A 14,533-nucleotide genomic window follows, 5' to 3' on the forward strand; every position below is an offset into this window, starting at 1 on the left:
ACGAACCCCCCTAACACTTAGACCACCAACTGAAGAATAAAAAGTCACGGTTGATCAGAACATGAGAGTTTCAAGTCCGCTTCTTTCTCCACGTTGAATTTAATAGATGGAACAACAGTGTTCAGGTCCATATCATTCGGCCAAAGACACAAGATGTCATCCACATATTTGAACAACTTAGCTTGATGGGGCAGAATATCTTTCAACAGCTTAGTCTCAAAAAAAACTCCATATACAAATTAATGAATATGAGAGACAATGGATTTCACATTGTCTCCCCTTTGAGAGTAATATTTCCTTTCAAACTCAAACTTGCAATCAACTACACACAACTTAATCAACTCACTAATAGTGTTCTTCTTAACGAATGGCATGAGGAACTGTATTCGGGTCAACATATACATTGCTATATAGCCTTGTTTTTCTGATCTAAATATTACCCTGTCACATGTATTTTGAAGATTTCAGGTACACTGATACATGCATAATTACACGGATAATTACACTGTTACATGCACATTAATCACTGCATTTACACTGCATAATTTACAAGTGAAATCTGAAGTTCACTGAGCAAAGTCCATGCATTAATTTAAATAAAATGCTACTCTTTTGTTTGTGTATTTTATTTATTAAATAAGTTACATAAATGTCAAAATATCATTTTTCTAAATACTTTTTTATTAATATGTAATCAGTGCCCAGAGCACTGGTAAACTGTGCTAGGCATAGTGATAGGTGACGTGTGTTATGTGGTACTGCGTCCTATGGCCTAGCAGAGCAGAAAAAAATAGGTACCGGAATTGGAATTTTTACTGAAAGATAAGGATGCTTAGCTGGGACTTCATGGACTCGTATTTTTAACTATTCGTTCTGCTGATTTGATGGAAATATGATGGTAAGTGGATAAGTTTAGTGAGAGGGAAGATGTAACCAAGTTACAGAGAGGGATGAAGGAACAGGTTATGGAGATGGAAAAAAACAGGTTTTAGAAAAGAACAGGTGTCAGTTAAACAAAATATTCTGACGCTACAAAGCATCAAATTGTGCAAGGAGTATTGGGAATCGAACCCGCATCCTTGCAATTGGACGTTAGTTTGAGCCTTCACTATTCCTTACATAACTCGGTACTTCCACGATATGGCGAGATTTTCAAGGCATAAAGCATTAACTGCAGGAAAAGTAGGCAGGATCATGGGCTATAAGCAAAATCAAGAAATAATAATATACAAAACTAAAACGTAGGGCGCAATAAACTAGCCTCGATCGATGCCAAATATTTTTCAGTGAATTTTGGGTTATACGAAGAGAAGATGCAGTGTACAAGTAGGGTCAAATGACTTGAAGGAGAAGGCGAGAGGCATGGCGAATGTGGGAGCGAGGGTATGCGAAGGTTGGCTCGTTCAGTCAGTAGGAACGCCATTGGTGTGGGGCGTCTTGACGGTGTTTTACTACACTGTGGGGGATGGCTGTGGCTGAGCGGCACCAGCAGCTGGGTTGAAGGCTGCAGGGTTGGTATTGAACTCCTGAAGCAGTTGCTGGTCCAGCAGCTGACGACGACGGTTTAGTTCCTGCTCGCGGGCATGAAGAAGTTGCTCCTGTTGTTCCTGCACATCCAGAAGTTCACTGACGTCGCGGCCGAATTCATCCAATATCTCATCAACTTCTCGGCCGAATTGGTCGGTGAAGTGTGCTGAGCCATCAATGTCAACGAACTGCAAGAATATATGGATTACTATATATGTAAATTAAACTGGTGGGAACAATTAATAACGTAGATTCATTCAGGTTTGTAGTTTATTCTCCAAGGAAAACAACCCTGATTGAGGTTTTTATTATACAACGATCTGTTCAGTGGTCCTCACACTATGGCAGAGACACCGCAAGAAGGTGGGGTAGCCTATGGTGCTATGGTGGCCCAGGCCAGCAGCGAACACTGATTTACATGTACTGGACTTCTACGGGTATACACAGTGAGATGGTTGTCTCTCAGTGTACATATGTTGGTAGTTTACTTTAATCCCAACTACAGGAATTAAAGTGTTCTTGATTGATAGTAAACATGCAGCCCTAGTGATTCACTCACGTAGTCAATAGATTACATCCACCTTAACAGCCAACCTGAGGGACTGAGCACCTCTTCAGCAGTCTTCCTCTTATGTCCCTGAATAGCACTGATACAACCACTGTTTGGCAAAAAGTCCACAAAGTAAAGATACCCAGTTGTTAAACATATGTGAGGTGCAGTGAGGTGCAGCCCAGCACCTGCTACAAGTGGCGAGTTGTTCACAGTAATGGGAGGCGCATCAGAGTAAGGAAAGTTAAGAGTGCAGATCTGAAGGTAGGAAATCGCTTCTCTGTTCTCCAGGATGAATGTACTTCAGTGGCCAGTGAAGGTAAGGGTACTACTGCCCCTGCTAATGAAGGTAAGCGCATTCTTGTGGTTGGTGACTCTCAGGTAAGATATGTTGATCGTGCTTTTTGTAATAGGAATAAGAAGATGAGAGATAGAGTGTGCTTCCCTGGAGCTGGTGTTGGGGACATTGTCAACAGACTGGATAATATCATGTCAGGTAATGGGAACAAGCCCATTATCTGTCTCAGTGCTGGTGGAAATGATATTGGGAAGGGTAGGAGAGAAGAGCTGCTAGATAAGTACAGGTCAGCTATAGATTTCATTAAGTCTAAGGGAGGGATCCCAATCATATGTAGCATCTTGCCTAGAAGGGGAGTAGGAAATGAATGGTTGTCTAGGGCAATTGGTGTAAATTGCTGGCTAGACAGATACTGCAAGGAACTTGCAATCCCATTCATTGACAACTGGAACAACTTTTATGGCAAACATGATATGTATGCAAGGGATGGGGTTCATCTCTCTGGGGCAGGGGTGGTAGCACTTGCAGACTCGATTGAGAAGGCCATTGGTGAAATGCCTATGATTTTAAACTGATGGAAGATAGAGGTATGGGTGTGTGTGGGAAACAAGCAGGTTGCAACACTAGGGTTGGAAACAGTAAATGTATAAAAGGCATTCAGCATGAAGTTATAAATAAAGACAATAGAACAGGTCAGCAAACAAAGGGGGACAGCAGAGGGCAGCAAGGGACTAGCTCCCTTAAGGTTTACTATACTAATAGCAGGAGTGTTAGAAATAAGATAGATGAGCTAAGATTAATTGCAAGTGCAGGAAACATAGATATTATTGCTATAACAGAGACCTGGCTCAATCTGAAAGATAGAGAGATGCCCTCTGAATGTCACATACAAGGCTATAAATTATTCCACACTGACAGGGTCAACAGGAAAGGTGGTGGAGTAGCGATGTATGTCAGAGACAATTTAAATTGTTGTGTTAGACAAGATATTAAATTAGAAGCGTCAGCCACTGAATCTGTTTGGTTACAGCTTCTCGAGGGCCGAGAAAAACTAATTTTGGGTGTGATTTACAGGGCCCCAAATCTTGATAGGGAGTGCAGTAAACTTCTATGGGACGAAATTCGTAAGGCATCTACATACGAAAATGTTGTGCTAATGGGAGATTTCAACTATAGACAGATTGACTGGAGCAATTTGACAGGAAATTTAGAGTCGGGTGACTTTCTTGATACGATCCAGGATTGTTTTTTAAAACAGTTTGTGACAGAGCCAACTAGGGGAAATAACCTCCTTGACTTGGTTCTTGCCAGTAGGGAAACACTAATTAATAATCTTGAGGTTAATGATGAGCTTGGGGAGAGTGATCACAAATCACTCAGTTTTAACATATCATGGAATTCCCCTAATAATGGCAATCAAGTCTCCGTCCCTGACTTTCGCTTGGCTGATTTCATAGGACTGAAAAATTACTTAGGTGGGCTGAACTGGAATGACCTGACTAGGGGTCAGGTAGGTGGTGATGGTTGCCGATATGATGCTTTCCAGGGCATAGTTCTAGCTGCTCAGTCAAATTATGTTCCAAATAGGGAAATCAGATCAAACAAAAATGATCCTAAATGGATGAACAATAGATTAAAATATCTGATTGGTCAAAAGAGAGGCATATATAGGCAAATCAAAAGAGGAGAGGGGCAATTAAGAAATCGATATATTCAGTTAAAGAGAGAAATAAAAAAGGGAATTAGAAAAGCAAATAGAGATTATGAGGTTAAAGTTGCAAGAGAATCGAAGACTAACCCAAAAGGATTCTTTCAGGTATACAGAAGTAAGATCAGGGACAAGATAGGCCCACTCAAAAGTTCCTCGGGTCAGCTCACTGACAGTGATAAGGAAATGTGTAGAATTTTTAACACATACTTCCTCTCAGTTTTTACACAGGAGGATACCAGCGATATTCCAGTAATGATAAATTATGTAGAACAGGACGATAATAAACTGTGCACTATTAGGGTCACAAGTGACATGGTCCTTAGGCAAATAGATAAATTAAAACCTAACAAATCCCCAGGCCCTGATGAACTGTATGCAAGGGTTCTAAAGGAATGTAAAGAGGAGCTTAGCACACCTTTGGCTAATCTTTTCAACATATCACTACAAACTGGCATGGTGCCAGATAAGTGGAAAATGGCAAATGTGATACCTATTTTCAAAACAGGTGACAGGTCCTTAGCTTCGAACTATAGACCAATAAGCCTAACCTCCATAGTGGGAAAATTTATGGAATCAATAATTGCCGAGGCAGTTCGTAGCCACCTTGAAAAGCATAAATTAATCAACGAATCTCAGCATGGTTTTACAAAGGGGCGTTCCTGCCTTACGAATTTATTAACTTTTTTCACTAAGGTATTTGAGGAGGTAGATCATGGTAATGAATATGATATTGTGTATATGGACTTCAGTAAGGCTTTTGACAGGGTCCCACATCAGAGACTATTGAGGAAAATTAAAGCACATGGAATAGGAGGAGAAATTTTTTCCTGGATAGAGGCATGGTTGACAAATAGGCAGCAGAGAGTTTGCATAAATGGGGAGAAATCAGAGTGGGGAAGCGTCACGAGCGGTGTTCCACAGGGGTCAGTGTTGGGCCCCCTGCTGTTCACAATCTACATAAACGACATAGATGAGGGCATAAAGAGCGACATCGGCAAGTTTGCCGATGACACCAAAATAGGCCGTCGAATTCATTCTGACGAGGACATTCGAGCACTCCAGGAAGATTTGAATAGACTGATGCAGTGGTCGGAGAAGTGGCAGATGCAGTTTAATATAGACAAATGCAAAGTTCTAAATGTTGGACAGGACAATAACCATGCCACATATAAACTAAATAATGTAGATCTTAATATTACGGATTGCGAAAAAGATTTAGGAGTTCTGGTTAGCAGTAATCTGAAACCAAGACAACAGTGCATAAGTGTTCGCAATAAAGCTAATAGAATCCTTGGCTTCATATCAAGAAGCATAAATAATAGGAGTCCTCAGGTTGTTCTTCAACTCTATACATCCTTGGTTAGGCCTCATTTAGATTATGCTGCACAGTTTTGGTCACCGTATTACAGAATGGATATAAATTCTCTGGAAAATGTACAAAGGAGGATGACAAAGATGATCCCATGTATCAGAAACCTTCCCTATGAGGATAGACTAAGGGCCCTGAAACTGCACTCTCTAGAAAGACGTAGAATTAGGGGGGATATGATTGAGGTTTATAAGTGGAAGACAGGAATAAATAAAGGGGATGTAAATAGTGTGCTGAAAATATCTAGCCTAGAGAGGACTCGCAGCAATGGTTTTAAGTTGGAAAAATTCAGATTCAGGAGGGATATAGGAAAGTACTGGTTTGGTAATAGAGTTGTGGATGAGTGGAACAAACTCCCAAGTACCGTTATAGAGGCCAGAACGTTGTGTAGCTTTAAAAATAGGTTGGATAAATACATGAGTAGATGTGGGTGGGTGTGAGTTGGACCTGATAGCTTGTGCTAACAGGTCGGTTGCCGTGTTCCTCCCTTAAGTCAATGTGACCTGACCTGACTAGGTTGGGTGCATTGGCTTAAGCCGGTAGGGACTTGGACCTGCCTCGCATGGGCCAGTAGGCCTTCTGCAGTGTTCCTTCGTTCTTATGTTCTTATGTTCTAAGCAGCAGACGTAGAATCAAGTCTCCAGCACTTCTGAAGGACCTACGAGAGTTTATCTTTGCAATGACTGAAATTTAATGTTTTCTGTTTAGCTGTTTTCGTAAATATAATGGTAATAATTTACTCACCACTCTGATATTGGGATTGGCAGCTGCGATTCTCTGTGCTTGTTGAGCTACCAAAGGATTGACCGGGACGGCCAACGGGTTATTAAGTCCTGGACCAAAGAAATTTGGCCCATAGTTCTGTACTGGAACCCGTCCACCTACAGCAGCAGGGATGGGAGCAGCAGGAGAGGCACCTGCTGCAAAGCTAGCAGCAGGAGTGGGATCAGCAGAAAGGGGAGCAGGTTCCTCGGCAGGGGCTTCAGGCCCCGCTGATTGGGGAAAGGCTGAAGCAGCAGCTGCAAGAAGCACACACACCTGCCGAACAACAACCAAATTAGTTTCATACTTGTTTACCTCAGAGTAACTCACTATCAGAGTAACCCACTATCAGAGTAACCAGCTATCAGAGTAACCCACCATCAGAGTAACCCACCATAAGAGTTACCCAATATCAGAGTTACCCACTATCAGAGTAACCCACTATCAGAGTAACCCACTATCAGAGTAACCCACCATAAGAGTTACCCACTAATAGAGTAACCCACTATCAGAGTAACCCACTATCAGAGTAACCCACTATCAGAGTAGCCCACTATCAGAGTAACCCACTATCAGAGTAACCCACCATAAGAGTTACCCACTATCAGAGTAACCCACTATCAGAGTAACCCACTATCAGAGTAACCCACTATCAGCGTAACCCACCATAAGAGTTACCCACTATCAGGGTAACTCACTATCAGAGTAACCCACTATCAGAGTAACCCACTATCAGAGTAACCCACTATAAGGGTTACCCACTATCAGAGTAACCCACCATAAGAGTTACCCACTATAAGAGTTACCCACTATCAGAGTTACCCACTATCAGAGTAACCCACTATAAGAGTAACCCACTATCAGAGTAACCCACTATCAGAGTAACCCACTATCAGAGTAACCTACTATCGGAGTAACCCACCATAAGAGTTACCCAGTATAAGAGTTACCCACTATCAGAGTAACCCACTATCAGAGTAACCCACTATCAGAGTAACCCACTATTAGAGTAACCCACCATAAGAGTTACCCACTATCAGAGTAACCCACCATAAGATTTACCCACTATAAGAGTTACCCACTATCAGAGTTACCCACTATCAGAGTAACCCACTATCAGAGTAGCCCAATATCAGAGTAACCCACTATAAGAGTAACCCACTATCAGAGTAACCCACCATAAGAGTTACCCACTATCAGAGTTACCCACTATCAGAGTAACCCACTATCAGAGTAACCCACTATCAGAGTAACCCACTATCAGAGTAACCCACCATAAGAGTTACCCACTATAAGAGTTACCCACTATCAGATTAACCCACTCTCAGAGTAACCCACTATCAGAGTAACCCACCATAAGAGTTACCCACTATCAGAGTAACCCACTATCAGAGTAACCCACTATCAGCGTAACCCACTATCAGAGTAACCCACTATCAGAGTAACCCACTATCAGAGTAACCCACCATAAGAGTTACCCACTATAAGAGTTACCCACTATCAGAGTAACCCACAATCAGAGTTACCCACTATCAGAGTAACCCACTATCAGAGTAACCCACTATCAGAGTAACCCACTATCAGAGTAACCCACCGTAAGAGTTACCCACTATAAGAGTTTCCCACTCTCAGAGTAACCCACTATCAGAGTAACCCACTATCAGAGTAACCCACTATCAGAGTAACCCACTATAAGAGTTACCCACTATCAGAGTAACCCCCCATAAGAGTTACCCACTATAAGAGTTACCCACAATCAGAGTAATCCACTATCAGAGTAACCCACTATCAGAGCAACCCATTATAAGAGTAACCCACTATCAGAGTAACCCACCATAAGAGTTACCCACTATCAGAGTTACCCACTATCAGAGTAACCCACTATCAGAGTAACCCACTATCAGAGTAACCCACTATTAGAGTAACCCACCATAAGAGTTACCCACTATAAGAGTTACCCACTATCAGAGTAACCCACTATCAGAGTAACCCACTATCAGAGTAACCCACTATAAGAGTTACCCACTATCAGAGTAACCCACTATCAGAGTAACCCACTATCAGAGTAACCCACTATCAGAGTAACGACTATCAGAGTAACCCACTATCAGAGTAACCCACTATCAGAGTAACCCACCATAAGAGTTACCCACTATAAGAGTTACCCACTATCAGAGTAACCCACAATCAGAGTAACCCACTATCAGAGTAACCCACCATAAGAGTTACCCACTATCAGAGTTACCCACTATCAGAGTAACCCACTATCAGAGTAACCCACTATCAGAGTAACCCGCTATCAGAGTAACCCTCAATAAGAGTTACCCAATATCAGAGTTACCCATTATCAGAGTAACCCACTATCAGAGTAACCCACTATCAGAGTAACCCACCATAAGAGTTACCCACTATCAGAGTAACCCACTATCAGAATAACCCATTATCAGAGTAACCCACTGTCAGAGTAACCCACTATCAGAGTAACCCACTATCAGAGTAACCCACCATAAGAGTTACCCACTATCAGAGTAACCCACTATCAGAGTAACCCACTATCAGAGTAACCCACTATCATAGTAACCCACTATCAGAGTAACCCACTGTCAGAGTAACCCACTATCAGAGTAATCCACTATCAGAGTAACCCACTATCAGAGTAACCCACTTTCAGAGTTACCCACTATCAGAGTAACCCACTATCAGAGTAACCCACCATAAGAGTTACACACTATCAGAGTAACCCACTATCAGAGTAACCCACTATCAGAGTAACCCACTATCAGAGTTACCCACTATCAGAGTAACCCACTATCAGAGTAACCCACAATCATAATAACCCGCTATCAGAGTAACCCACTATCAGAGTTACTCACTATCAGAGTAACCCACTATCAGAGTAACCCACTATAAGAGTTACCCACTATAAGAGTTACCCACTATCAGAGTAACCCACTATCAGAGTAACCCACTACCAGAGTAACCAGCTATCAGAGTAACCCACTATCAGAGTAACCCACTATCAGAGTAACCCACTATCAGAGTAATCCACTATCAGAGTAACCCACTATCAGAGTAACCCACTATCAGAGTAACCCACTATCAGAGTAGCCCAATATCAGAGTAACCCACTATCAGAGTAACCCACTATCAGAGTAACCCACTATCAGAGTAACCCACTATCAGAGTAACCCACCATAAGAGTTACCCACTATCAGAGTAACCCACTATCAGAGTAACCCACTATCAGAGTAACCCACTATCATAGTAACCCACTATCAGAGTAACCCACTGTCAGAGTAACCCACTATCAGAGTAATCCACTATCAGAGTAACCCACTATCAGAGTAACCCACTTTCAGAGTTACCCACTATCAGAGTAACCCACTATCAGAGTAACCCACCATAAGAGTTACACACTATCAGAGTAACCCACTATCAGAGTAACCCACTATCAGAGTAACCCACTATCAGAGTTACCCACTATCAGAGTAACCCACTATCAGAGTAACCCACAATCATAATAACCCGCTATCAGAGTAACCCACTATCAGAGTTACTCACTATCAGAGTAACCCACTATCAGAGTAACCCACTATAAGAGTTACCCACTATAAGAGTTACCCACTATCAGAGTAACCCACTATCAGAGTAACCCACTACCAGAGTAACCAGCTATCAGAGTAACCCACTATCAGAGTAACCCACTATCAGAGTAACCCACTATCAGAGTAATCCACTATCAGAGTAACCCACTATCAGAGTAACCCACTATCAGAGTAACCCACTATCAGAGTAGCCCAATATCAGAGTAACCCACTATCAGAGTAACCCACTATCAGAGTAACCCACTATCAGAGTAACCCACTATCAGAGTAACCCACTATTAGAGTAACCCATTAACAGAGTAACCCACTATCAGAGTAGCCAACTATCAGCCTAACCCACTATCAGAGTAACCCACTATCAGAGTAACCCACTGTCAGAGTAACCCACTATCAGAGTAACCTACTATCAGAGTAACCCACTATCAGAGTAACCCACTATCAGAGTAACCCACTATCAGAGTTACCCACTATCAGAGTAACCCACTATCAGCGTAACCCACTATCAGAGTAACCCACTATCAGAGTAACCCACTGTCAGAGTAATCCACTACAAGAGTTACCCACTATCAGAGTAACCCACTATCAGCCTAACCCACTATAAGAGTAACCCACTATCAGAGTAACCCACTGTCAGAGTAACCCACTATCAGAGTAACCCACTATCAGAGTAGCCCACTATCAGAGTAACCTACTATCAGAGTAACCCGCTATCAGAGTAACCCACTATCAGAGTTACCCACTATCAGAGTAACCCATTATCAGAGTAGCCCACTATCAGAGTAACCCATTATAAGAGTTACCCACTATCAGAGTAACCCACTATCTGCGTAACCCACTATCAGAGTAACCCACTCTCAGAGTAACCCACTATCAGATTAACCCACTATCAGAGTAACCCACTATCAGCGTAACCCACTATCAGCGTAACCCACTATCAGAGTAACCCACTATCAGAGTAACCCACTATCAGAGTAACCCGCTATCAGAGTAACCCACTATCAGAGTAACCCACTACCAGAGTAACCCACTGTAAGAGTTTCACTCTATCAGAGTAACCCACTATCAGAGTAACCCACTATCAGAGTATCCCACTATCAGCGTGACGCACTATCAGCGTAACCCACTATCAGAGTAACCCACTATCAGAGTAACCCACTATCAGAGTAACCCACTATCAGAGTTACCGACTTCAGAGTAACCCTCTATCAGAGTAACCCACTATCAGAGTAACCCACTATCAGAATTTTTTCTTAAAACTCTTAAAACTCTCCGTTTATTATTATTATTGTTAATATTATTATTATTATTATTATTGTTATATTAATTATTATTATTATTATTATTAGTAGTAGTAGTATGGTAGGTAATCATGTTTGATTCGAGGAAATTTAGGATACCTTGAATTGCTTGTATCAAGAGCCCTTCACCAGCGTCTAGACAAAAAAAAAAAAAGATTCTTGTACGATATCATACTGAGCGTCACAAGGATAACAAGTGTCTGGACTTGAACTTAACGGTATCTGACATTACGAAAGTGTCCAGACGAATTTTGTGTTGAACGTTATTTAAAGTAATAACGCGGATTTCATCTTTCACTGGCAATAAAGTTGCGCTATTTCTCCCCACTAATACCACACTAACGCTACAGCAACGCCACACTAATGGTTAACAAGGTTCACACTGATAAAACACTGACGCCGCACTGGAGATACAACACCTCTCTGGCTTCACTCTGCCAACACACAGCTAATCAACTTACAATAATCCTCATGGTGTAGCAGCGTGTTGGAGATCAAATGCGATCAGAGGCGGGGCTGAAGGCCTTTATATACGTCTACAAGATGCAACAACACACCCCTCAAATGTCATGGCGCACTTCTTTGCTTTGTCCACACTGAACCAAGGTAAGGCTTTTTACCATCCCGCAAGGCTGTAGAGGACAAAATAGTATTTGTATGTCACGTGGAAGAGTTAAACCCACACCCATACAACACCTCATTATTTACAACACCTCATTATTTACAACACCTCATTATTTACCTCTCATTCTTCAGGGATGAGAGGTAAATAATGATTGAATGATGCACTAAGGCGATAGGTAGTGGGAAAGTCACAGTTGAAAAAATTCTTTGTAGCTAATAAAGGTATATTAATATTGGCTGTTTATATCTAATAAACTGTTATTGTGTCAAGTTTTATTGCAATGCTTTCTTTAGGACTGGAATTTATTCAGTGAACAAAAACAGAGAGACATCACCTTATAAGCCATGAGAGCAGCACTCTGAGGTAAATATCGGGAAAGGTGAGGTAAACAGTGAACTCAGGGAATGAGGAAGTGATGTCAGGGAGTGATGTCAGTGGCTTGAAGAACGAGTGCAACAAAAATCATATTATTTGCAATGGGAATGAGATTAATAATTTATTAGTAACATTGTATCGGGGAAGGCGAGGTAAGCAGTGAGCTCAGGGAGTGAGGAAGTGATGTCAGGGAGTGATGTCAGTAGCCTGAAGAACAAGTGCAACAAAAATCATATTAGAAACAATAGGAATGAGATTAATAATTAGTAACATTCTTATTCATTGAGGATAATATGAGCGATGTGTCTTTCCAGGATGACCAAACCTTGATCCTGCTCGATGGAATTAGTTAAATGAATTGCGACTGCCTTCAGACTCCTGTACTTGGTTCTATCATTCTCTTGGCACACCAGCAGTGCTATTCAACAGTTCATGATGTTGGAACTAAGATGATGGTGAACGGGTTCATTTTTTGCATTGTGCATCCTGCGTATGTATCTTTTCCTGCAGGTAGGTCTAAACGCCATGAAATGTTTCATTGGCTTAAATAGCAATGCACTTCTTGCCGAATAGGGCAAGTGAAAATTTGTGAATACAATAATTTTGCAAAAATCATTCTGAACCTAATGAAAAAAATATATTTCTTTGTGTTTATTATTAAATTATTGTAAACTTATCTAAAATATATTTAGTTGGATTAGGCTAAATTAAATTACGCTGGTTATAATAAGGTTAGGTATGTTTTTTTAGGCTATTTTGGTACAAAATTATTAATTTTTGCATTAACGTAAATGAAAAATATATATACCCTTAAACGTATAAGAGAAAATTTTAGAAAGGACTTAATTTTAAATGAGTTCTTGTTAATTGACCCATTTTACCTATTCGGTACGACATATACTATATAACTGACATTTCGGTTTTAATACCCGCTTATTAGTTTCTGTGTGTTGGTCACTTGCATTTAAGTATATCGGTAAAAAAAATAAAAAAGTTAGCCTTTAAAAGTCATTTAACGTTAAAAGATCGATAAGTGCGTAGTAAGTTCAGAGGGGGGCTTAATTAGGTCATAATGCTTTAGTAAGTTCAGAGGAAGGGTGAGGTGGGTGAGGTAATCCCAAGACAAATTTAGTGATGCACTTATAATTTGAGCTTAAAAATGTATATATATATATATATATATATATATATATATATATATATATATATATATATATATATATATATATCGTGCCGAATAGGCAGAACTTGCGATCTTGGCTTAAATAGCAACGTTCATCTTGCCATACAGGACTAGTGAAAATTTGTGTAAGCAATAATTTCGCCAAAATCATTCTGAACCTAACGAAAAAAATATATTTCACTGTGTTTGTTTAGTATTAAATTTTTGTAAATAAATCTAAAATATATTTAGCTAGGTTAGGCTAAAATAAATTGTCCTTGTTATAATAAGGTTAGGTAAGTTTTCTATGATTCCTTTGTTGCAAAATTAAAATTTTTTACACCAACATTAATGAAAAAAATATATCTTTAAACGTATCATCGATACCATGCCTAACCCTTCTAGGGTAGGGTAGGTGCCTGAGCCCGAGCCTTTAGCTCATAAGACTGTCATTCCCATTAGCCCCCTTGGGGCGGGGATGGCAGACCAGAGAGGCCTAGCTTGTGGCTAGGCCTGGGGACAGTTGGTCCCAAAGATGAGGAGGTACTTGTGCCTCCTCCCATGGGAGACTTAGGTCTCAGACACTCCCTAGACAGGGAGCCAAGGCCGGGCCACCACTTGGAAAAGGCCCGGGCCGGGAGAATACCGGCTAATCTTTAATAATAATAATAATTTAAACGTATAAGAGACATTTTTAGAAAGAACTTAATTTTAAACGAGTTCTTGCTAATTGACCAGTTTTACATATTCGGCACGACATATATATATATATATATATATATATATATATATATATATATATATATATATATATATATATATATATATATATATATATATATATATATATATATATATATATATATATATATGTAGGGAGGTACTATCTCTATAACTGGACTGGGAACCCTCATCCTCAGAGAAGACAACAAACGTCCCTCAGGGAGAACTCAAGGTTCTCCCCGGAGCTGTTTAAATATTTTCTTCTCCTACCATCCCTTATATTCTATATTCTATGTGAACTTTATTAATAGACAGAATACATTGACAGAAAACACAAACATGAATACATCAAAGGTTATGAATCTCCTCCGAAGCCGGACGCGAGCCCACTATGCAGCATGCATTTCCCCTTTGGATGGCTACGCTGAGGCGCTGGAACATGAAAGTGGCTGCTCTTGGGTCCCTGGTGGTGTCGATGAATCCGGAACCCAGTTCTTAAGGAAACGTGTGGCATTTTTTCCCCATGAT

General features: G+C 40.7%; 1 protein-coding gene across 1 annotated transcript; it reads right to left on the minus strand.

Annotated features, from left to right (window-relative positions):
• Positions 1 to 1,211: 1,211 nt before the first annotated feature.
• On the minus strand, positions 1,212 to 11,705 carry LOC138853465 (uncharacterized). The gene is made up of 3 exons (XM_070090162.1): positions 11,582 to 11,705; positions 6,200 to 6,493; positions 1,212 to 1,715 (listed from the first exon to the last, which is right to left on the minus strand). Exons 1-3 carry the CDS (start codon positions 11,591 to 11,593, stop codon positions 1,452 to 1,454), a joined length of 570 nt encoding a protein of 189 aa, XP_069946263.1. The 5' UTR covers positions 11,594 to 11,705; the 3' UTR covers positions 1,212 to 1,451.
• Positions 11,706 to 14,533: the final 2,828 nt, after the last annotated feature.

This window comes from Cherax quadricarinatus, chromosome 31 (genome assembly GCF_038502225.1).
Source record: "Cherax quadricarinatus isolate ZL_2023a chromosome 31, ASM3850222v1, whole genome shotgun sequence".
Taxonomy (NCBI): Eukaryota; Metazoa; Arthropoda; class Malacostraca; order Decapoda; family Parastacidae; genus Cherax; species Cherax quadricarinatus.